Source organism: Ornithodoros turicata, chromosome 2 (assembly GCF_037126465.1).
Source record: "Ornithodoros turicata isolate Travis chromosome 2, ASM3712646v1, whole genome shotgun sequence".
Lineage (NCBI taxonomy): Eukaryota > Metazoa > Arthropoda > Arachnida > Ixodida > Argasidae > Ornithodoros > Ornithodoros turicata.
In genome coordinates, this window is record NC_088202.1 from 120,582,067 (window position 1) to 120,605,272 (window position 23,206).

General features: G+C 46.3%; 1 protein-coding gene across 1 annotated transcript; it reads right to left on the bottom strand.

Annotated features, from left to right (window-relative positions):
* Positions 1–241: 241 nt before the first annotated feature.
* Positions 242–22,894, bottom strand: LOC135386010 (sarcoplasmic calcium-binding proteins I, III, and IV-like). The gene is made up of 7 exons (XM_064615699.1): positions 22,755–22,894; positions 13,179–13,502; positions 9,196–9,248; positions 7,188–7,325; positions 6,721–6,832; positions 4,198–4,295; positions 242–1,743 (listed from the first exon to the last, which is right to left on the bottom strand). Exons 2-7 carry the CDS (start codon positions 13,273–13,275, stop codon positions 1,624–1,626), a joined length of 618 nt encoding a protein of 205 aa, XP_064471769.1. The 5' UTR covers positions 13,276–13,502; positions 22,755–22,894; the 3' UTR covers positions 242–1,623.
* Between the last annotated feature and the right edge of the window lie 312 nt (positions 22,895–23,206).

A 23,206-nucleotide genomic window follows, 5' to 3' on the forward strand; every position in this document is an offset into this window, starting at 1 on the left:
AACGTTGACAAACCTCTAAGTAGCATGTGTCAGCGAAAGAAAACAGGAACCAAACTTCGAGGGACCTACAACATGGCGGCGATTTCGCTTTTTTGAAGCTATAGTGTCCTCTGCGGGGATGATGTTAGTGAATAAACTCTATATGCAAAATATATGCTAAGATAACGTTCACTGTGCCATTCATTACATGATCTCTTCGCCGTGTCCTGTAGCTCCCCATGTTAAGGTAAGACGAACAACGTGCTAGAGCATTTCGTTTATTCACGTCACAATCCCGCACTGTGCTACGCATTCTAGAACATACAGTCTGCACAGCGATAAGTCAGTGCGTAACTGTAAAACAACGGTAACTAGGAATTATCGAACAGTATGATATGTGTGCAACAGGATCAATCTAAAAAAAAATCAAGATAAAAGCAGGCGCGACGGGCTGAATGAGAGAAGGCCCTTGTCATAGGTACCCCACATCACAAAATCTGTTAGTAGCAAAGGGCATCCCGTATGCCACCTGGTGCTTGCACGTACGCCACAGACCGGAAAGTACACGGAACACATGACGTCATCGTCCACGCAACGCGAAGTAGCCGCAGCTGTTCTTCTGCTGCCATAGTACACAACAGTGAGAGAGGCCCTATAGGTAGTGTGTTCCTCTAGTTCCTTTCCAGTTGCAATCAAAAATATGGCCGGAACTTGTCCTCGAAATAGGCATGACTAGGTGAGGTGAGTCTGGTGATAGAAACAATGGACGCCATACAGCTTACACGACAGGGGCGCCCTAGTTAACCTCACCAAATCTGCAAGGGACCAGGGCCCGTAGCACTTCCTGCCGACTCTTGCTTTCTACTGCCGGTTGTGTAGCAAGAAAACCGGGCCACCTGTGAAGGTTAGGAGGTTGTAGGGGAATGTGCCCAACGTATATTGTCCATTTCTGTATCGCAGCTGCTTCGTGCCATCACATGGCCACGTCTAACCTGGTAAGAAAGTGTCCATAGCGTTCGTATCATGTGCACTGCCACTTCCTAACCATACAGTTCGCTGTTATTCTCGTTGTTAAGAAATGTGAAATGAACATTCGTCGAAGCGAGACCGACTCGAGCGATTCGACCTCTCTCTTCCAGGACTGTCATCCGCACGGAAGAAAACGAGAATGGATAAAGGGACCAAAGGGAGATTTGTGCCATTGTGCACCAAGGAACGGAGAATGTATTGATTCATACTGAACTTAGCTTGATGCCGAGGTGGTAAAAAGCCGAGCGCTCCAATGGTTAGTCCAGGCACCGGTACTTCGGTGCGTTATGATCCTGAGGACGCGTTGCCCTTTTCCAGGATACTGATACTGGAAGGTGCGCAGAGTTATCAATGCTTAGAGTTCAGAGGCCCCCTACTTCACTTGAACATAGTTGTACAAAGTAGTGGCGATGTACATAGTTGTGACATAAAGCGTTCAGCCAAACGCTGGAACATGAGACAGCACCTCTTCGTCTGACCTCGTAAAATGAATATGTAACCGTGCAGTTCCTGTTTGTTGTTGTTGATTTCAATGACACGGATTCTAGGTAGCCTTCTGAGAAACGTTCGAAATTGAGCCACTGAACTACCCAGAACTGAGCTGCATAAGAGTTGTCATGATCGAAAATCCAGCCTGCCTGTAATGAAATTCCCCAGGGCAGATTCGTCGTCAGAATTGAAGTATTCTTCAGCCAGTTGACAGAAATAATCATAATTCAGTTCTTTTTCTCCATTCTGAAAAACAGAAAGAGCAATGCAGATCATTTACACGTGACGAAATAAAAGTGTAACAAATAGACATTGTTTCACCAAAGTCTTATGTGACACAGAATTACGGCATGTAGTTAAAGCGGGAAGCACTTCCTAGAACTGTAGTACAAAAAGTCCTACTCGTCAATGTCCCTACGCAATGCAGCACTCACACGGGACGAAGGGCGGTTAAAACAAGGAGACAAACTTATCTGCAGACTCTCAACTGACAGGAATTTATTTGCGCAGGCATATTTTAAAAAAAATCCTGTCAGTTGAGAGTCCGCAGATGCGTTTGTCTCCTTGTTATAAAACCACCCTTCGTCCCGTCTAAGTGCTTTATTGTAGTGACATGAACTATCACAGACTCCCCCTCTTGCTTCCTTTGATCTACTCGTGAATCTCAGGGTTCATGAGTAAGGCCAAACTGTGTGGATAATGCGCTTCATCGAACCACCTTTACTGCTGTAGTTATAGCACGCTAGTTATAGCAGTTATAGCAACGCATGTCCTCATACGTGACTCAGAACTTGGGATCCATTCACACGATGCACCTTTCGCTGCAACTACTTTCTGCCAACGGTTGCACGCGGTTGAAGTTGCAGAGAGTAGGCTCCTTCAACATGGTGAGCAACTCGCCGCATCGTAGTGTTGAACGAACTCGTGAGATGGCGAGAGAAAATTTTATCATCATCATCATCATCACCTTCGTCCAGTCGCACGAGAGCAACTGTAAGGTTGACGGTAAGGACGTATTCAAGAACACGTTCAATTGAAATATTTTACATGAACCGCCGGGGAAGATTTCATGCTGCTAGCGTCGCCTTCGTAACCCGCGCCGGGGCTGCGGAATATACGTCTCGGAAGTGGCGTTACGACAGCCAGTCATTGCGACTGCGTGTCTTCGGAGGAGGAGCCAAGTGATGGGCACGTTGCGCCTGCACGTTGTGAGAAGCAAAGCGATTCGTGCTGCAACTCTAGGAACCGTATTGCGCAACCTGTTCACACAGCGGAACCTACTGGCGCAACACTAAAGCTGCATCCTGAGAACAAATCCTTAACGTAACTATGCCTCGTGCTCTAAAGAGGCTATCGCATCCGGAAAGGTGTGTACGATACCGATACAGTAATATTTGGCATGGTTTCGCCAATCTACTTCGCCAAGTTTCTCTTCCGAAAACAGCGTACTTACTAAATAAACGAGTTTTAAAGATTCGCACTCCGTCTGCAGCTAAGCAAGGATGACGTAAGCCGGGCACACGAATGGGAGCGGAGCGCCAGTCGATTTTTTCCGAGGACGTCTGTGTTGCGTTCGCACGGCAACATACTAAGTGAAAAGACCTCGGTAAATACGCCGACTTTGGCGTTCCAGTTTGAGTGCTGACGTGACCATGTTCCGTGGAACACGGTGTTACGCTCCTGGCTGTAAAAACACGTACGGCGCTAACCAGAAACAACATTGCACGAGCCGATCTCAGACCTCTCCGCCACCTGCGGGCGCCATCATTCCTGCAACGCGGTCGTACGCCAAGGTCTCTCTGCCGCTCCCTGATCGGCCTTGTCCGCGTCAAAGAGCGCTCACTGATTGGCCTTGTCAAAGTGACGCTTACAGAGAGGGAATTCCGGAATTCTCTCAACATTTGTCGTCTGCTCTTGCCACACATTTTATCAAATTGCACAGAAACAACTCTGCTAATTCGCGTCGGATTTTCGGCGTCACTGTCGGTGACGAACGAGGAGTAAGATGGCACTGTGGTTTCGGAAAAGACCGCGACGGGTGCGACAGTGCCCCCCTCCCTTTAAGTCTCAAGTTTCTTGTAAATACAGTGAAGCACAATGGTGAAAGTTTACGTTCAACGACTCCAAGCTGCTTAGTGGGGTATAAGGGCAACAGGTTTCATCCAACTCGTGTGAGGTACGTGACGCTGCTTAGCTGGAAAGTACGTGATAAAAAAAAATTGTAATTAATACATTCTTACGAAAAAATCGGCGACCTTCAAACTTTCGTCGCTTGGAGGTGAAAAAAAAAAAGTCAGATACGTTTATTGGCGCCAGAAGGAACTGTTATTGGAAGAGCGCGCTCTATTTACAATTATGTCGCATTGAGAGATTGCAGCGACTCGCAGTGTGAGAAGCGTTTGTTTCGCAATGGGCTATGTTCCTTGAGACTGGGGACGGGACGAGGGACAGCGGACAAGAAGTTGTCACGGAGACGCTGTCTCCCGTCCCGTTCTGAGACTCAAGGAAATGTTGTTCACTTCACCTAGACACCAGCTCGCTCGCTTTTTTCTATTTTGTTCTTCACGCTATGTTCGTACGTCCATCCTTCGGATCGATAACGTTGGGTAGCATGTTTTTAAACTTGCTCTGTTTACTCCTTTGCTTGTTTAAACTTGCTGTGATACACAAGACGGGACGGGAGTACAGAAGAAGACACACCTCAGTCATGATAAGGTAGCACTGTTTGGATTGCTTCGGAGGAATGTTGAAGTCCTCTAATACGAAACAAAACTCTTCTTCGTCGACGACGCCATCACCTGAAATATGAAGAGGAAGCACTGCTGCATTCTATTTAATGACGAAGGGGCAATATGGACAACTGGGTATAAGCCAGCACGAAACCAGGACAGAAGAAAAGCGCGATGATAGGACATGTATAGGGACATGTAAATATTATGTATAGGGTGCGACAAGTTATACCCACAGAACCCGGTCACATGTAGGAATCAGCGTAAAGTTTCACGCATAATATGTACAACGTCAGTGTAAAAGGAGACATATTTCGCGCAACGACAAATTAGATAGGACAAGTCCGGTAACATATGGATCCGTTGGGTGAAATGCGTGAAAAAGAGGAGAGTTACCGAATTTCGTCATAGCCCGCGAACCGAAAACACGGTCAAGGTGAAACGGCATCTTCATTGTCACCATCATTATCATAGTACGGGACGGTTTCAATAGCAAAGTTCAACCGCGATATTCTAACAGAAGTCACTCGATCCTCCTCTGCACCACGCAACCTCAACCCAACTACGGGCTATGAAACGACTCTATTTGTTGGACATTGTCGTTGTTATTTTTGTTGGACAGAAGGGACGGTTCTGAACACACAATAGTGAGTTTTAGTGGATCGTACGCTATCGCCTCTGCGTACGTAAGGAATAGCGTTGGTGGTTATGCGCACGCGCAAAACATAAAGAGAGCTTCGCGCACTGCGCAGAACCACTACGCTATCCCCTACGTACGCAAAGGCGATAGCGTACGATACAATAAAGCTCTCTAATGGGACTTTTACATTCGGCAAGCGAACGGTTCTTGTTTGTTTGTTACGAGATAATTCAAACGAGATATCGAAGTTACGCAAAACGGATACACCTGACAACGTGCCTTATGAGGGCGACTGGAGACCCTGCCACCATGGTGCCAGATTACGTTACCAACGCCGTCACCGCTCATCGCATATTATGCCCACGATTGGCCGAAACTCCTTTCTTTCACGTGAGCCGTGCGCAACTTAAAGGGACACTAAAATGCAAAAACAAGTTCAAATTACGTTACACGCTATGTTAATTTCGGCCTTGTTACATAATTCAAAACTTTGATTCCACTACGGAGCTACAATCGAAATTATACCGGACTCTTTCTTGCTTCGGCGCTAAGCAGTGAACGTCGTTTCAGCTCTTGCATCGGTGTTTTTAGTCCATGCTGCGCGTGCACGCGCGTGCCACGTCATGGAGCAGTCCCGGTGAAAAACAGTGCGCGTTTCGAAGCGCGCTGGCGTAGCTGTCCGAAGGAAGTGAAGATAAATGTTGTCAGTGGAACATTCGCGAGAACTGTTGTGGGCTAAAATTCAGTGTATCGGCATTGAAAAATGCTGCAGTGCGCATCATGCAGCGCATACGGAACACTACGATCGGACCCGTTCCAAATCCACACTGCCACGATAGGTATGGCGCTCTTCTCCTGCTGTCTGATTGGATGCCGCCAATCTTTGCCTCCTGGGGATTCCATTCGTTGCCGCCAAAGACGACTCTGTTTTCATTGCGTTTTTCTTCTAAACGGTAGCGCTATGTTAACTAATTTTACTTGGCAGAAAAATAGGCGATGTCAAGTTGCCGGTGGTGAGTAAATCAAAGAGTGATATTAAACGGTAAGGAGCAGCTTATTTATTTGTTTACACATGGTACGAGACTTAAGTGCACGGGACTGCACTTCTTCAGGTTACAAAAATATGAACATGGTACAGGAACATATATACAGTTGACGGGAGAGTTTTGGCATGAGAGGGTAACAGGGTGATGGAAAGAATGCAAATACAGGTAACAATGAAAAGAACATAAATACAAACGCAGGGACAAACTGGTAACCCTGCGTTTGTATTTATGTTCTTTTCATTTTTACCTGTATTTGCATCCTTTCCATCACCCTGTTACCCGCTCATGCCAAAACTCCGCCGTCAACTGTATATATGTTCCTGTACCATGTTCATATTTTTGTAACCTGAAAAAGTGCAGTCTCGTGCACGAAAGCCTCGTTACCATGTGTAAATAAATAAGTTGCTCCTACCGTTTAATATCACTCTTTAATTTTACTTGCACTATTCTAATTGAAACACGAACTTTCATTTCAGAGCAAGTTGTTTTTGCATTTTAGTGCCCCTTTAAACAGGGGTACACGGTACACCACGCGCGTGGCAGCCAAGAAGCGAGTGGAGGAACACAAGAGGAAGTAGAAACTCGGAGCAGAGGTCAGTTTCCCGACGGGAAGAACGGTTTCCAGCAAAAATTTGGCCGGGTTCGAGAAACTTCATGGTCTGTGTGCTAGAGTGCTCGCTCTGATCCTCTATAATGCACGTTTTACTCGGAGCAACGCATGGGGGCCATAGGCATCTGCTATGAACCGACCCCGGCTTTGTTGATCAGCGAACACTTCGTATTTTACTAGATAGCGGTACATCCTTACCTGTGCGGTCATACATGTTGAATCGAAACCACATGTACGTTGACAGCCATTTTGGTGCATCTTCGCCGTCGTCTTTTTTATCGGCCTCAGCACGCTTTTCCCACAGTCGTAACTACAAGATAATCGTATTGCGTCACCAATAATCTATTTTGGAAAGTGTTTCGATTGGGTCAGTCATTCTTGATTTATTTAACTGGGGGAGATTTTCGGAAAACACCGAACAGAAAACATAACGGGAGCGCATATTGATGTCTTTTATAGAACGTAACTGGGAAACGCAGTCAAACCATAGTCGCTGAGAATGTCTCATTAAAGAGAATAAGCCGCGAGTGAAAAGAAGGAGTGTCAAAAAATGAAAAGATGACACCATGTCATTACTCTGACTGCCGTTGATTTGTGCACATGAGTACTTCAATTTGTAACACCGAATTCAGCCGACAACATTTTGTCACCATGTGATGACGTACCCATTCTTCCGCAGTAACTCTATCGTCCGCGTCCTCGTCCGCGTCTTGGCGTAGTGTGATCCAGATGTCATCAAAGAGCTCTTTCGCTTTGCGGTATTTGACGCTGCCATCCTTCCAGCCATTCAACCGGCAAATGTGCTGAAAGTATTTGCAAAAAATTCTGAATAAGATATGTAGATATAAACGCATGCAGACTACACCCTTTGCTGTCCGCATAATTTATTGCGCCGACCAACAGGTAATGGACTCAACCAACAAAATATTAACTGATTAACTATGCAGGCAACAAACATGTGATGCAACAAAAAGCGCAAACTTTGGTTTCTCTGAGCTAGGATGCTGGCCTTCGGCCATGCCGTTGCCTTCACCCCATCGAAAAACAAATAAAGGGTATGCGACACTTCATCCAAGGTTATGCCAAATATTTGCCTCGATGAGAACCTGCATTCCAACTTTCATATCAAAGAGAGGAAGAGACTAGAGATGCAAATTTCCTGAAATTTTGAATCGCTCGAAAAAACCCGGTTTCTTTCGGGTGTTTTCCGAACAATTTGAGAAAATGGAAACAAACGCGGTTACTGGTGAGTCGAAGCATTGCCGGCCAAGCCACAGCATACAATGAGCTAGAAACTTTAGTAGTGTTCACCCGCTAGGCATAAATGCAGAGCAGAGCATCCCATGAGACCGCTGTCTACTCAGCGATAGGTAATTCGAACAACCCGTCCACTCCAACCAGAACTCCGACATTATGTGAATGCGACGGCGATCGCTTGGAGCAGCCAGACGGAGCTCTAAGTTGGTGGTTGTTGGCGGATTAGAGGCACCCAAGGCACTGTTGGCGGGTTAGAACGCATCGAAGGCACGAATATTTACAGTTTTGAATTTTGTCGCCTGGAAATTTTGGGCAATTTTTCCGGAGACGAGGAAAAAAACCATTTTTTTCCCAAAATTTCTGGGTTTTTTTTCCGAGGCTTCGCATCTCTAGAAGAGACACGTAGGAAACGGGCACCGCGAAACATCCGGCTCTGACATGACTGTAGGCATCTCCACCGGTGAAGCAGAGAGAGACGTCACGTGCCTACGACAACCAATGGGAATGCACGTAGCTCCCACTCCTACACTCTTAAAAATGAACTTCCCCGCATAGCACGCTCCTAGCCAACCATCATCTCGGATGATATCGCTATTTCCCTGATTTGTTGAAAACGGGAAGCGTAGGCCTTTTTTGAGACACTTATGCTGTTCATAATTGTCACGAAAAAGGCGTACGCCTCCCGTTTTCAACAAATTAGGGCCGATAACGACATCATTCGACATGATGGTTAGCTAGGAGCGTGCTATGCGGTGAAGTTAATTTCTTAAAGTGTATGATATCAGTGCTTGACGCGTCAATGTGTTGGAGGGTTTATATCTAGCCATGTACGGCACATGAAAAAATAGTTATTGTTTCCTCATGTGGCGCAGTAGTGCTGTACTTTGTGATGAACCACGTACGTCTATCAATGTGCCACAACCCCTTTAAATATGAACACTTACGAGGAAGATCGAAACTTTGGGAATATGTCACAGAACAACGGGTCTGCTGAGACAAAGTCGGTCGAAGATGGCATGTATGCCACGTACGCCTCATCGCGACAAGGTGCTAACGCAGGCTGTGTTGCTGGATATGATGTACGTTGCGAATGCTGTGCAGGACACGCGAGGAAGCAGTTTATCAGTATCGTTTGACAACCACCTCAGGCTTTTCCAAGTCATCATCTCTTCTGCATATTCGGTTATGTGAGACTGTGTACACGGACTCTGCACTACGCGCTGAATGCTTATAGTTGCGCGAACATCGTGATAAATCTCAGGTGCAACCGCACGTGTTGCCTGTGACGATGCCAGTGTTGCCTGCGCTCTAATGACAGGACAAGGTGAAGTACAATGTACAAGCACTGTACAATGTGCAAGATGAAGTTCTTCAATCATGATGCCTCATGGGGTCTCTATTACTTCTCTAGCTTACCTCTCTTGCCTCGTTGAAGTCCTCCATTGTGATGACTCCATCCTTGTTTATATCTAGAAAAAGGAAACAAAAAGGAGGAATGTGTATCCAACCGTAAAGGCAACTAATACATAATTAGCTAACTAAGCATAATTATATCATACATCGAGACACGACCTGCTGCATGGGATACTGCAGCAATGCACACTCACGGAGCCATTTATTGTGAATGCTGGTCGCGCTGTTCACATGGCATACAAATAGATGGAGCAAACGCAGCGTCCCAGTTGACATCTTCATCAATCTGTTGCACACTTCTCTTCGTGTTTTGCATGTTGGACGCTCACACAAGAATTACCGTGGCACCCTGATTCTCCAGCAACATACTGCTCATGAGTGGCTTCGTGCCTTAGAAAATTTGCGTTGTGGAGCAAGAACAAGTTCTAAGTCTATTGGAGTCGTTGCCGATTTTTTTTCAAAACAGGGGGTGATCAAATTGCTTCTAGAGGTGTGCACTCTTAAAAATGAACTTTACCGCGTAGCACGCTCCTAGCATACTTGCCAACTTGGGAACATCCAAAATAGGGAGATTTCAAAAGCGCGGGGGGGGGGGTAGGAGAAAGCCGATGTTGGGTGGCTTTTATTTGCATACGTAACACGAGCACACTTCACCCCAGTAGGCTCGTCGGGCACAAGTTTTGCAGCAACAGACTATGCCCTCTCCAAGAAACTATCTGGGTGTCAAGCTGCGACAAGGCTATGACGCTTTGTCAAAAGAAGGTGAGGTCACAAAACTATGTTTCTGTTCTCTTTGCGAGGTACGCAAGGTCGAAACAGCTAGTGCAAAGTCACCTTTGTCGCCCGAAATCATGGAGGAAATGCACGGAAACTAGAAGTACTAGAACCAGAACCATGACTAGAACACCTGAACTCCGTAACACAGAGGCTCCGGGAAGCGGCAGCGATGCCGATGGCAATTGGGCTGGTATTGGATTGACGTTTTCGTCTGTGTGCCCAGAGAAAAAGGCAGGCGTTTGAGATATAGAGAGGGAAACCCGCTTTTCCGGGAGATTTGCTTCTCGGCCGTACAATCGTACAAACCGGTCCGAATCCGGGAGAGTTGGCAGGTATGCTCCTAGCCAACCATCATCTCGAATGATATCGTTATCTGTCCTGATTTGTTGAAACCAGGCGGCGTACGCATTCTTTGTGACACTTATGCTGTTCATAATTGTCACAAAAAAGGCGTACGCCTCCCGTTTTCGACAAATCAGGGCAAGTAACGATATCATTCGAGATATGGTTCCCTAGGAGCGTGCTATGCGGTGAAGTTCATTTTTAAGAGTGTGGGGGCAAAACGTGCAACAACCACTCCTCTTTTCCTGGAGACGGTCGCTGCGGACTGTGCGGGTATTCAGAGGTTCATATTATGCCATCTGAGAAAAATCCTGACGACCTATGAATAGTGTGACCAGAGTCCGACTCAAAGTTTCGTCAGCCACCGCCGCGCCGCCCGCCAGAGTTCGCCACACCCACGCTTTGCCGTCGTCACTCGATCATAGTGCGACGTGATTGAGCGAAGCGATGGCACGATATCATTTGATGCGTCCGTGCCACTTTATTCGTCAACGCGTCCCTCACCCTCAAGTCTTTGACTAACCTGTCGCGAACAGCTTTCCAATACACTGTAAACTGAAAAACACCCTTATGGGTGTAAATGGCTTGTCCTATAACTGACACCTCTTTTTACACCATATGGTCTTAGAACACCCTTTTCATAGGGTGTATTTTGTGTAAGACACCCTTTGAAAGGGTGCTTTTCCTTGAAAATGCCTTCTTTTGCACCCTTTAACCACCCTTTTAGGAGGCTGTTTAACAACTTTACACCCTCCTAGAAGGGTGTTTAAAGGGTGCAAAAGAAAGCATTTTCAAGGAAAAGCACCCTTTCAAAGGGTGTCTTACACAAAATACACCCTCTGAAAAGGGTGTTCTAAGACCATATGGTGTAAAAAGAGGTGTCAGTTATAGTACAAGCCATTTACACCCATAAGGGTGTTTTTCAGTTTACAGTGTACTTATTGCATTCGTCCATTGATGAGACGAAACATCGTTTGCTTAAACAGCGACAGAGGATAATGACAGTATAGTCACAACGCAATTGAAGGTAGTGTCACAGGACGCACGGCTCTGAAGTTCGTATTTTTCCTGCACTTGTTCCATCTCTTCTTTTTCTTTCTTTTTTTTTTTAACCTCTGTCATCTACTCGACGTGTTTCGTGCAGACTCTGATGATCATTTGCGGCTTCGAAGGACAAGCGAAGTGCATTCTTGTCGAAGTTACCGCCGGTCGTAGTAAAGACATGCTCTACTCGTTGGACGACGTCTGGCGCAGTCGCGCGCCGCCGTCCCACCGCGTTTCCTTGCATACCGTCGAACGACGGCCGCTGGCGTCGCACAGGGGTCCGCCGCGCCTTGTTCCACCCCGTTCCGTCGGACCATGTCTTTAGGCGGGACACGGCCCGATTTTAAAGCTGTGGTCCCGCTGTCCCACTGGCCTGCTTGCGAGGCTGTCTCGCTTTCTTCTGGAACGACCCCTGAATGGAAAAAGATGCGGCAAACGAAGTGTTTTCTACTCCCACGTTGCCCCGTTCCAGCTTTTATCTTTCCGCGATCTAGACAATAGAACATTATGATGTGTTGACTTACGTTCTGACTTGCTAACTTTATCACTTATATTTCAACTTATTGCTTAATTTTAAAATTACTTTACCAAGGCACAAACATCTTATGCCTTTCAGCTAACTTCATTGCGGCTATCTGGTTAAAAGCCCAATATGGGTCAGCTTGTGGTAATACGGAATATACGCCAGCATGTGCACTTGTTGCACAAAAAGCGCGTGTAGTTGCCTGTATTTCTTACATCGGTCTCCTGTAAGGTCATTGGTTGTCATGTACTGTCGTTCCAAATATTATGTGAAACACATCTGGTCACAGACTGTCTAGTCTAGCTTTATTGAAATCTAAACACACAAAGCACACAAACTATATTGACTTATTCATGTATGGACATATCATGCATCTGACTCAACTGACTCCACTGAAATCTAAATACACTAAATACATAAAGCACACATAAACTACATTCACTTGTACGTGTATCTGATCTGACACATCTGTCATCTATTCGACTCAACTGAAAGTCTGAAACTAAAGGGATTACAGCGGCCTCATTTTCGTGTAGGGAACCTGCGCTCACGGTACAAAAGCATTTCTGCTACATTGGTAATCGACAAACTGGCTCCCCGTGCCTCGATCCCGCTATTGAAATCCTCCACGCTCCGCTCCACATCTCAAAACGTTGCAGGCAATGTAAGAAAGCATTTTGCCTAACCTCACATCACCTCAATCTCCATTTCGCATATTTTTCCTCACCTCACCTCACTTCAATGTGCGTGATGTGAGAGTCAGATAAGGGCGAGGGCGTCCTCACCCTCATCTGCCCTCCTGTAGGACGCCCACCTGTGCTTCTGCTCAACGTCTTTGATGTGCGCGTTCGGCAGTACGTAAAATTCAAACGATAAAAAATAAGAAGAATGCAAATTGTGAATAAATTAAAATTGCAGCATCGGGTAATGGCGAAGTACAACGTATATGTATTTGGTATGTGTCCTTGTCGACATCAACCTTTCCCCCCTCCCCCTCCGCAAGTGTCCCGCATCGGGGTCGGAGAAATATGGTCAGATTACCTATGAATAAAGAGTGCACAATTTTCACGGATGACCTTGAAGCTCCACGGGGGAGGGGGGACAGCCCCCTTGCCCCTTTCACGGTACGCCGATGATTGCAGTAATATTTTTGAAACTGGATGTGGGCAAGCATTGCGCATGGTTTCCTATCCCAAGTTTCAACAAGAAGGAGCGTACCGCTCAGAGCTTCAAACTCTATTTTTTTCCCCCATGTAGAGACACGAACATATACCGAAAACTCAAAATCTCTCTCACTTACCGTAAAACGTGTTGAACTCGCACAACAACTTCTTCCTCCTGAACGGTGAAAGGGCCGACTGTGGCTTGGAACCAAACTTCTTCAACGTTTGCCCCATAGTGTACTTTGTAACTCCACGTTTGAACGAGCAGCACGTGTTTGAGAGTCTGTAGAAAGTGTGACAGACGTTTACAACCTGACACTCCGTCTTCCGGCGTTCACGTCAACGGATGATACAAGACGACGTAAGGTGTCTTCAGAGACGAAAATCCGGGCGATTCCCGACGTCGTCGCTCTGGTATGATTCTTTTCCAGGCGAAAGGAGAGTACGTCACGCCGTTTCCGCTGTCGAGTGAAAGGAAGTCCCTTTTAAAATGGTGCGCAACGGAGGATAAGTGTCCCTCCACTATAGCCACAGCCATGAATGCCTGCCAGCTTTGATAACACGACTGCACGCTCGCTTCGGGAGGCTTTAAAGCTTTAAAACGAGCACCAGGCTTCAAGGTTTCGCGACCGAAAAGCATTCGATTTACAGGGGCGCAGTTACTGTTGAACGAATTGGAGACAAATGATAGTTTTTCGCTCGATGAATTATCACTCGTACGATAGTAGCTCATAAGCACCAAATGCTCATAACCTCCAAACGCCCATATGCACCGAAAAAAAGTTGGTGGTTTTGAGCGTTTGGTGGAAATGAGCAGGAGGGGAGAATCTGCTCCTAAGCACCAAACGTCCAGAACACCCGAATGCTCATATGCACCGAAATGCGGGAAACCACAAAGGCCAGTTCTTCCTTTCTCGCATTTAGAACAACGTCATAGGGTGAGAAAGGTGGAATGAATGGAGACTACCAAGGCCACTTAATGTGTCAGTTTGAAAGTTGGCTGAATGTGTGGGTTTGAATGGGATTATCGTGAGTCAATTGGTGTTTGAACGTGACAAACACGTCCGCCGTGGTGTCCGCCCATTTGGTCGAACGCCGTTTGATCGAACGCCGCTTGGTCGAAAGCCGTTTGATCGAAAGCCGGTTGATCGACGGCGTTTGTTCGAAATACGTTTGTTCGAAGGGAGTTCAAAACTGCATGCAGTGTCATCCGCACCTCTTTTTCTGTAACTTTTGACTCGTGCATACGAGCGGGCAATCAGTGTCCTCTGCGTTTCCTTTTTTTTTTTTTTCTTTTTGCAGGGAGACCACTGGTTATTTGCAGACGTTTGTCATTTACGAACCAGTAGGACACATACTGAAGAAAGTTGCCCCAGGATGGGAGCAGTCAATAGCCTGTGCTTCGTCTGAGCACCCTTCTCATTGCTTTTGACATATTTAAAGGGAACGGTCTGAAACGGGATAGCCATATGTGCGCAAAAGCCACTCGAAGTCTGTGGATGCTAAGAAGGAAATTTCGCCATAGCACAACGAAAGATATTAAATTAACAGCATATAAAACCTTAGTTCAACCTCGTTTAGCGTATGCATCTGCATTCAGGGGTCACTACACATACACGCTATCCGAAAAAAACTATAGAAAGTACGAAGATCTGCTGCCCTGCTTACCTTGTCTAGGTTTCGAAGGACTTCTAAGGTTACATGTCTTTGCAAGAACTAAATTTAGATTCACCTGCACATAGGCGAAAAGTAAATAAACTAAAACTGTTCTTTCCCCTATACAATGGTCAGTTGATTACAAACAATAATACGTTGTTAAAATTTGTCCACATTCAACGGGAATGAACCATTGCAAAATGTCATTTATTTATTTTTCTTTATTTGGAAAAAAAGTTTAATACTTGAAATCATGGCCGATGGACGGATATCAACATGGAACGGTGTCTACTCCATAGCGGCTAAAGCTACGTAAACGAGTAAACATAAGAGAAAACGAGTAGTAAACATAAACTGAAGAAATAAACTGAAATAAAATGAAACTGAATATATTTTAGAGAATCAACGATAACACACAGTGAGCTTGAACTAGCGGAGCAGGAAGGAGGCTTGGCGCTGAACAGCGTCGCAGCCAGTCACTGGCGTCATCGAATGGTTCCGTAGCATTCGCTACAGTTCCACAGTATAAAGTCTGCTTCGTGAAGCATACATTAGAAGTAGTTTTGGCATGTGTTACAACGCGTCTGTCTTTGCATGGTTTTGCCTGTTTAGGTGTTTTTGAAGGTCTAAATACCTGTCTATTTTCGTGGTTTTAGTACGTAAATTTCCGAGTTCTACTTATAAGAGGAAGTAACGTTGTTCTTGAATGCCTAAAACTGTGGGCAAATAGAAATGAGTTGAAAACCAATCATCCAAAGAACCAAGACCGAAACTATCTTCCAGACCAAAGATTGGATAACTATAGGAGCGAGAATGTGTAGACCATGTCCGATGGAGTTCTGGAAAAAAATAGTCCCGGAAAAGTTGGTCCCGGAAAAATTTGTCCCTGGTTCCGTGGCGGAAGAAATGGTCCGGCGCGGTTTCGTGCGCCCAAACATACAGGGGCGCCATTGTGGACCTCATGAACCGGATCACACCCAATCATGTGCTATCATACGCACTCCTCATTTGTTCGAAATTGGAAGACATATGCTATTTTTAACTAACATTAATCTTAATGAACAATAACCTCTGAGGAACATAAAAGCGGTTCCATTTGCTGCGCCGCTAGTATTGTACAAATTGCGTCTGTTCTTTCTGTTTCTCTCTTTATTTTGCGGTTACAGACAACGCGACAAGATCAGGAAGCAATTCTGCAATGTCTGCTACCTTCTCCTAAAAGTGACAAAAAGAAAAAAAAAGTAAGAGTCGTCTTTCTGCAGAACGAAAATTCAAATCGCAGTTTTCTTATTCTCATTGATCAGGCCATATCTTCTGTTTTGTCGACCAAATCGTGGAGTGGTAAAAGTTGTTTGGATTTCTCTAAAACGCTAACAACTTGGATTAGTGTCAATGAGAACTTGAACTGGAGAATCGCAGCAAAAATTTTGAAGCAAAAATGGTAGACATCGAGGCCAACGAACTTATAACGGAATATCGTTTTGTGTCATTGAGAAAAAGAGACGACACCAAACAAAGAGACTCCAAACTATTTTTAAAGTACACATACAAGAAAGCCTCCAGGCTATATATATGAATCCTTGTATTTGCGTTAGGATTCTATTTTCTGACCACACCAGTTTTTATCGCTGGTGCTGAAAGAAGCCTCAGCACAATGAAACTGATCGATCAAGAATATCCTGCGATCAACCATAAGAGATGTCAGGCTTTCTGAGTTCGTAGTCAACCGAAAACATGATTATCATATCTCTAGACTATGACGCATTGATTAACCAACTTGCGAAGAACAAGGCTCGAAAGAAGGGTTTTGCGTAAATGTTCGCTGTAGGCCTATATGTATGCATAATATAAACCCTATATAAATATCGTATTCCATCTTCTATATTGTAAGTGAACTTTCGTCCTATAGGCTGCCCCCATGTCTATGAAAATAAAGATCAAATTGAAATCCATAAACGAGAATGCGCTATTCGTTGTGGCTACATACAAGCAGGACCAAGCTGTTATATAAACTTCAAACTGACACATTAAGCGGCCTTGGTAGTCGCCATTGATTCCCCCTTTCTCACCCTATGACCTTGTTCCAAATGCGGGAGAGGAAGACCCGTCCTTTGTGGTCGCCCGCCTTTCGGTGCATATGAGCATTCGGGTGTTCTGGACGTTTGGTGCTTATGAGCAGCTTCTCCCCTCCTGCTCATTTCCACCAAACACTCAAAACCACCAACTTTTTTTGTTTGGTGCATATGGGCGTTTGGAGGTTATGAGCATTTGGTGCTCGTACTGCATCGTAATCTGAGGGGCTTACATTTGGTGGCGTAGCTTCATACGTTGTTCTGATGATGTCTCACTGACTCCACTGACTACCGACCCCTATTTAGCATGGTTCATCACCTCATCATCAGGACATAGAGCACTGCACGGGCCAAATTTTCAGGCCCGTGCCCGGTACAGGCCCGGCTGCTACGGCCCGTACCCGGCCCGAGCCCGACTCCACCGGCCCGGGCCTAGCCCGTACCCGACTGTTTCCAGGCTCAGACCCGGTCCAAGCCCGCCTCTGCTCTATTTGTTCTCGAGGCTCGGAGGCGTATTTAGATTTACTAAAGAGCACAACGCAGCAAGGAAAAGGACGCAGCTAATTGGTGGAGAGTCAGGAGGTACACTCGAACGCAGCAGCGGCTGTGTTTCTCTGCCGGCAAGCCGCTCTGTGCTTTGTGTGGTTGCTTGCTTGGGAACGCAGCGCGCAGCGGCGAATGGGCGTATGTACATTGCGGTTCAAGAGAGACTCATCGCCGCTCTATTGCACATGCTCCGGTGTTAGTTACCCTTTCTTGAGCTCTCACGCGAACGAAATATATGTCAGAACACTTAACCTAACCGACCCTCTTGCCGGACTCTCATAAAAACGAAATATGTCAGAACACTTAACCTCACTGACCCTCGTGCGGGACCCTCACGAGAACGAAATATGTGAGAAACTGATGTTCTGAGGCTGGAACAACATAGAAGGAACAGATCAGAGATGATATGGGTTTGATCCCTACAGCTGGCTAACCTTTTCAGTGACTTTCATCTTTCAACGAAATATGTCCCAACACCTAACCTAACTGACGCTCGTGCAGGACCCCACACCAATCGTCCCCAAATGTGTGTGAATGCACGCGTGAAATCCAGACCCATTCACGAAATAAGCATGATCACATGTAAAACAGTGATAGTTCTCAGATGAGAATACCTGATATCACATACCGAATCGGGAAAAAAAGTAACGTGAAAATTCAGCTGTCCAGTCTCCTGAAGTGAAATATGTCCGCGTACAAGCTCGACCGGCCCGGCGGACAAGCCGGCCCGGCCCGCCAGGCCCACGGGCCGGGCCGGGCTCGGGCTTTCGGGTAAGCCCGGGCCCGTGCAGTGCTCTAATCAGGACACATCTCATCCTGCCCATTGTGCCTTGGGGTAGTGCGCCGCACCTTATGTGGCGAATTTCCCCATTTACTATCATTAATTTATCTGTTGTTGTTGTTGTTCCAATTGTGATTTGCTGCGAGGAAACGAAGAATACGTCTTGCTTCTCAGGTGCAGCGCCTAGAGTCAACGTTTATGATGTTTTGGTGTGGGATGTCGATGAGCGAAGAATAAGTCGAATATCGGCTGAGCGGGGACCCGTGCGCTTTGCGAGTCCTGTTGCAACCTTGAGGGGTTTAATTTTGGTATAATTTGAGGGGGAGTGATGCTGGTAAAGGGGCGGTCAGCCTGCTTTCAACTGGTGCACCAAGACGTGGAAGACGAACCTCACTGGGATGCTCCCTGGAACCGCTAAGATGATTGGCGAAGTTTCCCCACGCATAATTTGAGTTCACAGAGAAAGTACAAACCGCGTCAGTATCGTTCAAATTATATCTAAAAGGGCAATGAACCAAACCACTGCTTTAGACAGCGAAAATACCCCTGGAGGGAGATTGATCAACGAAACGCGGCGTTGGATCTTCTTCTACCTTACACATGCAGTGGCCGCGATCCACGAAGGGATATTTAATTTATTAATCTAATTTATTAACGTCACGGGGCAGTCACGACGCGCTGTCAAAGTATTTTTTTCGTATCTCGTATGCTGATGGACGGTGAGCTACGCGGGGTAACTGGTAGGTCTAGCTTATGTCACATACACAGGGAGGGGGGGGGGGGGTATTTATTAAAGGTACTGTAAAGCAGCAGGCAAGCTGTTAGTATTGGCAGCGGCATTTGAAAGCTTATTCCGAAAGAAATCCACACTGCAAATTTTATGTGCAACAGAAAACTCTAAATATTTTTACTGAAATTGCGGTGAAAAGACGAGGGGCGACGCCTGGTGGGAAACAATCGCCTATTCGTCGAGCAACAGTGTTACATGTCTCCAACCTTGCATCGGCTAAGTCATGGGCTAAGTAGCCGGCTTCATGAACTTTCTTTGAAAAGTTTGTGCAAACGAGATAGTACCTGACATATATTATCTCAAAATGCAAGAACATTGGTATATTGTGGAAATGAGTAATAAACTGTCACCTGAAACATCATGAGAGTCACCCACGCAAAAATGCACCACGTCAGGCAAGCCGACGTGGTGATGGCAGCGGTCCACAGATGCCGCTGTACATTCCCACTGTTATTGGCATGTTTATGTTTTCCGCCCTACAAGGGGAACTGCGGAATTCGTGTCGGGTCTTAGACACAGGGTTGCCTGTAATCTTAAATCTGAATTTTCTAGTAAACTACGAGGTAGATTTGAACGAAATTTGTGGCGTTTGTATACTGAACACCCAGGCTGTCAAATGAGCCAGAAGTATAAAATTGTATGCCTGCTGCTTTACAGTACCTTTCAGAAAAAACGAACGTAAATGTCAGGTCATACACAGCGCTTCTGAGTATGGGATTTGAATAGAAACCCATGCTCTAACTTTCATCATCCTGAATGGACGTAGCCACGGTTCGGGCCACACGATACTTTGTAGAACGTAATATACGCTAAAGTTTCTTATAAAAGTTGTCAATTGGCGTATACGACCTGCTAAGCATCGTACATGTCTGACTGTGTCGTGTGGTCCATTCTGTTCTTCTCTTGCCCGAGCTCAGGCTTTTTCTACAATGGGTGTCCTGCACAGCTTCGTAGCAGCCGTAACACTGCTATACGATATTCATTTTGTTGCGCTTTCGAAATATGGAAGAATAGCATGCACTTATACTGTTCCACTTCCGGTAAATATACCTTCTCGAATTTTTGACAGAGAGCTTTTTCTTTAATTATTCATAATTTACTGCGACAAATCTGGAAGCTGAAAAAATTTACATGATTTTTTTGCCACACCATGCATCACTGACAAATGTTGCGACGTCTGCCGTGCTAGCAGTATTTGATGCGAAGCCAAAGAAATACAGCACCTTATCTTTAGAAACACCGCACAACTAGATCGGCGAGGAACTTACATCACCTAGCTTAACGCACGCCATCTGTACATTGGAACAACAACGGCATCGACGCATTATGTTACGCCTTCTTGGCGTCCAATCGCGCACAAAGGTGAGAAAGCAGCTGACTTTCAGATAAATAAAAAAAAAAGAAGGGCGTTGCAGACGTTCAGGATCAAAATGTCAAGGAAATGTACCATATGTTCCACAAAGAACCCTGAAGCGAAATAACGAGAACCGAATTCACAATTCAAAAGATTTCGACGACCCTTCTCATGTCGGTAGCGAACCTTAGGACGGTAAGAAAGATGGCAAGGACGATGAAAGAAGAAAAACAAGAAGGAAGAAAAAAGATGGGCAGATATATCATGAGGTCGTGAACGCACAAAAAATAACTAAAATAAGGTACTTTAGGAAGAAGGGACAGCAGCAACAACTACATAAATGAGGATGGGATGAGATGATTCACCACCACAATAAGTGCAGGAAACTGGCCTTTCGTTGACTAACTTTGGCGCATTTAGCGTTAATGCCGGGAAACGTAAAACAACAACAATAATAAAAAAGAAGAACATGTACAATTCATAATACGTTATAAATGTCAGTCAACGCAGAACGGTATGAGACACTTAGACTTGCAGTTTTCATTTTGTCTACATAATAGTCAATGTTACATAAATACATAATCCGTGCTAGAGCACTGCACGAGCCTAATTTTCAGGCCCGTGCGCGGCCCATGCCTCGCTGCTACGGCCCACACCAGGCCCGGGCCCGACGTCTTCTATAGATTTCCAGCCCCTGCCCGGCCCAGGCCCGACTCCGCCGGCCAGGGCCTAGCTTGTACCCGACTGTTTCCATGCTCTGGCCCGGTCACAGCACGCCTCTGCTCTATGTGCTCTCGTGGCCCGGAGGAGTATTTAGATTTACTAAAGAGGAAAACGACGCAGGTAATGAAGCTTGTGCAGTGACGTCACGTTTAGTCATGTGACTCGGGAAAACATATTGCCGCAACGGAGTTACAGTAGGAGGGCATGTCGTGAGTTGTTGCGGTATACGGGATATTGGAAAAGCGCATGCTGTTACCTCATTCGGCACGCAGTAGGACGCATGTGACGCATCCACATGTTTTCCCGAGTCACGTGGCTCAAAGGCGATCAAAGGCTGCGCGTGACGTCATGTGCACGAGCCTCATTGGTAGTGAGTGATGAGGTACACTCGAACGGAGCGGCTGTGTTTCTCTACCTGCAAGCCGCTCTGTGCTTGGTGTTTGTTTGCTTGGGTGGTGACCGCCTTGATCAGCGTCTCCCTCTGCTTCACGAAGACAGCGGTGTCGTGTGCAGACATAGTACGCGGCTCGGCTCCTCCTCTCTGGCTTTGGTTAAGCGAAGGACGCTCCTTCTGTTGCCCAAATCGCCCAACTCCTTTCGTCTTGTCGCCAAACATCTCAGCGCGCCCGCCACCAGTCCACACCAATCGTCCCCAAATGTGTGTGAGTGCACGTGTGAGATCCAGACCCATTACACAAAATAAGCATGATCACATATAAAAAAGTGATAGTTCTCAGATGAGAATGCCATGATATCCCATACCCAATGTAAAAAAAGTGACATGAAAATTCAGCTGTCCAGTCTTGTGTAATATGTTCGCGTACATGCCCGACCATGGCCGGCGTTCTCAAGCCCGTACCCGGCCCGGGCTCGGTGGCTGAAGCCCAAGCCCGGCCCGGCCCACGGGCTCGGGCTTTCGGGTAAGCCCGAGCCCGTGCAGTGCACTAGTCCGTGCTACATTAATTTGTTTTTCACGTGTGCTGCGATGCAACTTGTCCCATACAATGAGCAATCTTCATTCCGAGCAAGTATTAACCTGCCTATTATAGCGTCACCTTCCCCCATACAGACACTCCGTCGTCTATGTCCCTAATCCTCATGCAAGCTGTAAGTAAGACTACGAACACCTGTGGCTTGAGCGGCACATGCCGTTGAGCGCCGTTTGAAGTTCGCTTCGTAGCGCAAAGCACATACGTCTACGAGATACATTATTGTTATGGAGGGCGTTACATTTACAATCATACAAACATACACTTCTGCGCCGCCATTGCAATGTCGCGTCACTGCACAGTCCGATCGAAGGAAATAAGACGCAGAAATAAAATAAATGTTGAGAACTTATTCTCATCTTCCAGGTCGAGTGTTCCTACGTTAGTGGCTGTAGCAATTTTGGTTTAATTGCACAAGTCATGCAAATTGTCTAGTAAGGCGGACTTCGCCGAAAATCAGTGAAAAGGAAGAAAACAGTAAACATTCGAAGCCAAGAGTTTTATGTATGCACATGAGACGCGAAGTTTCAGGTCTTCTCATGCAATAAGAGAATTCGTACGTCAGCGTTTAAATGCGACGCACAACACCGAAAACGGAGGCGCCGAAATACAAGCAGGCAGTGCCGGCGTCTACAGGGGCAAGGAAGAAGCCACTATAGGACTACAGAAGAGAGAAAGAAATTCAGCAGTACAGCGCGGGAGGGGGGGCGGGGATTTTCCACTTGTCCGCCCGGAGGCGAAAAGTAAACGCCGGCACGCCAGCTTAGTGCTCAATCAAAATGCATAAGGGCACAGGACTTACCATTTCTTGCTTACGAACTTAGTGCCTCCGTTCGACGAAATTCCATATCGCGCGCGCCGCTCTTCTACTTGGACACCGAAGAATGCGAGTAGCGAACAGGTGCATCGCAGGTGTTCGCCCTATTTCCGGCATGCTACTTGTTTGCGACTTCACGGAGAGCGCCCTCTCAGGAGGAGCTCGTCGTCGACGTGCTCGTGCACGCATTGCAGCGGACGTGACATTGACGATTCGGCCAAGCTAAAGTTAAAGCTAAAAACTTAAAGAGGTCACAGTGAACAGGGCTGCAATCCGAGACTCTTTTCTCGGAGTGGACTGACCACATAGCGATGGTCGACCACCTGAGGAAAAACGCTCCAACGTTACTCACTTGTCGCGCGCACACCTGTTCTCTTCCATTCTGTTCCGATGTGGTGGTGGTGGTACGGTGTGGTCGTTTTTCTCGATGCGAACCC

Bases quoted from the DNA above. Each gene is read 5' to 3' on its own strand.
- LOC135386010 (XM_064615699.1), bottom strand. From the start codon at position 13,275: ATGGGGCAAACGTTGAAGAAGTTTGGTTCCAAGCCACAGTCGGCCCTT. The intron at 7,326-9,195 runs GTAAGCTAGAGA...AAATACTTTCAG, and splicing joins ACTTCAACGAGGCAAGAGAG to CACATTTGCCGGTTGAATGG. The intron at 4,296-6,720 runs GTAAGGATGTAC...TTCATATTTCAG, and splicing joins CAACATGTATGACCGCACAG to GTGATGGCGTCGTCGACGAA.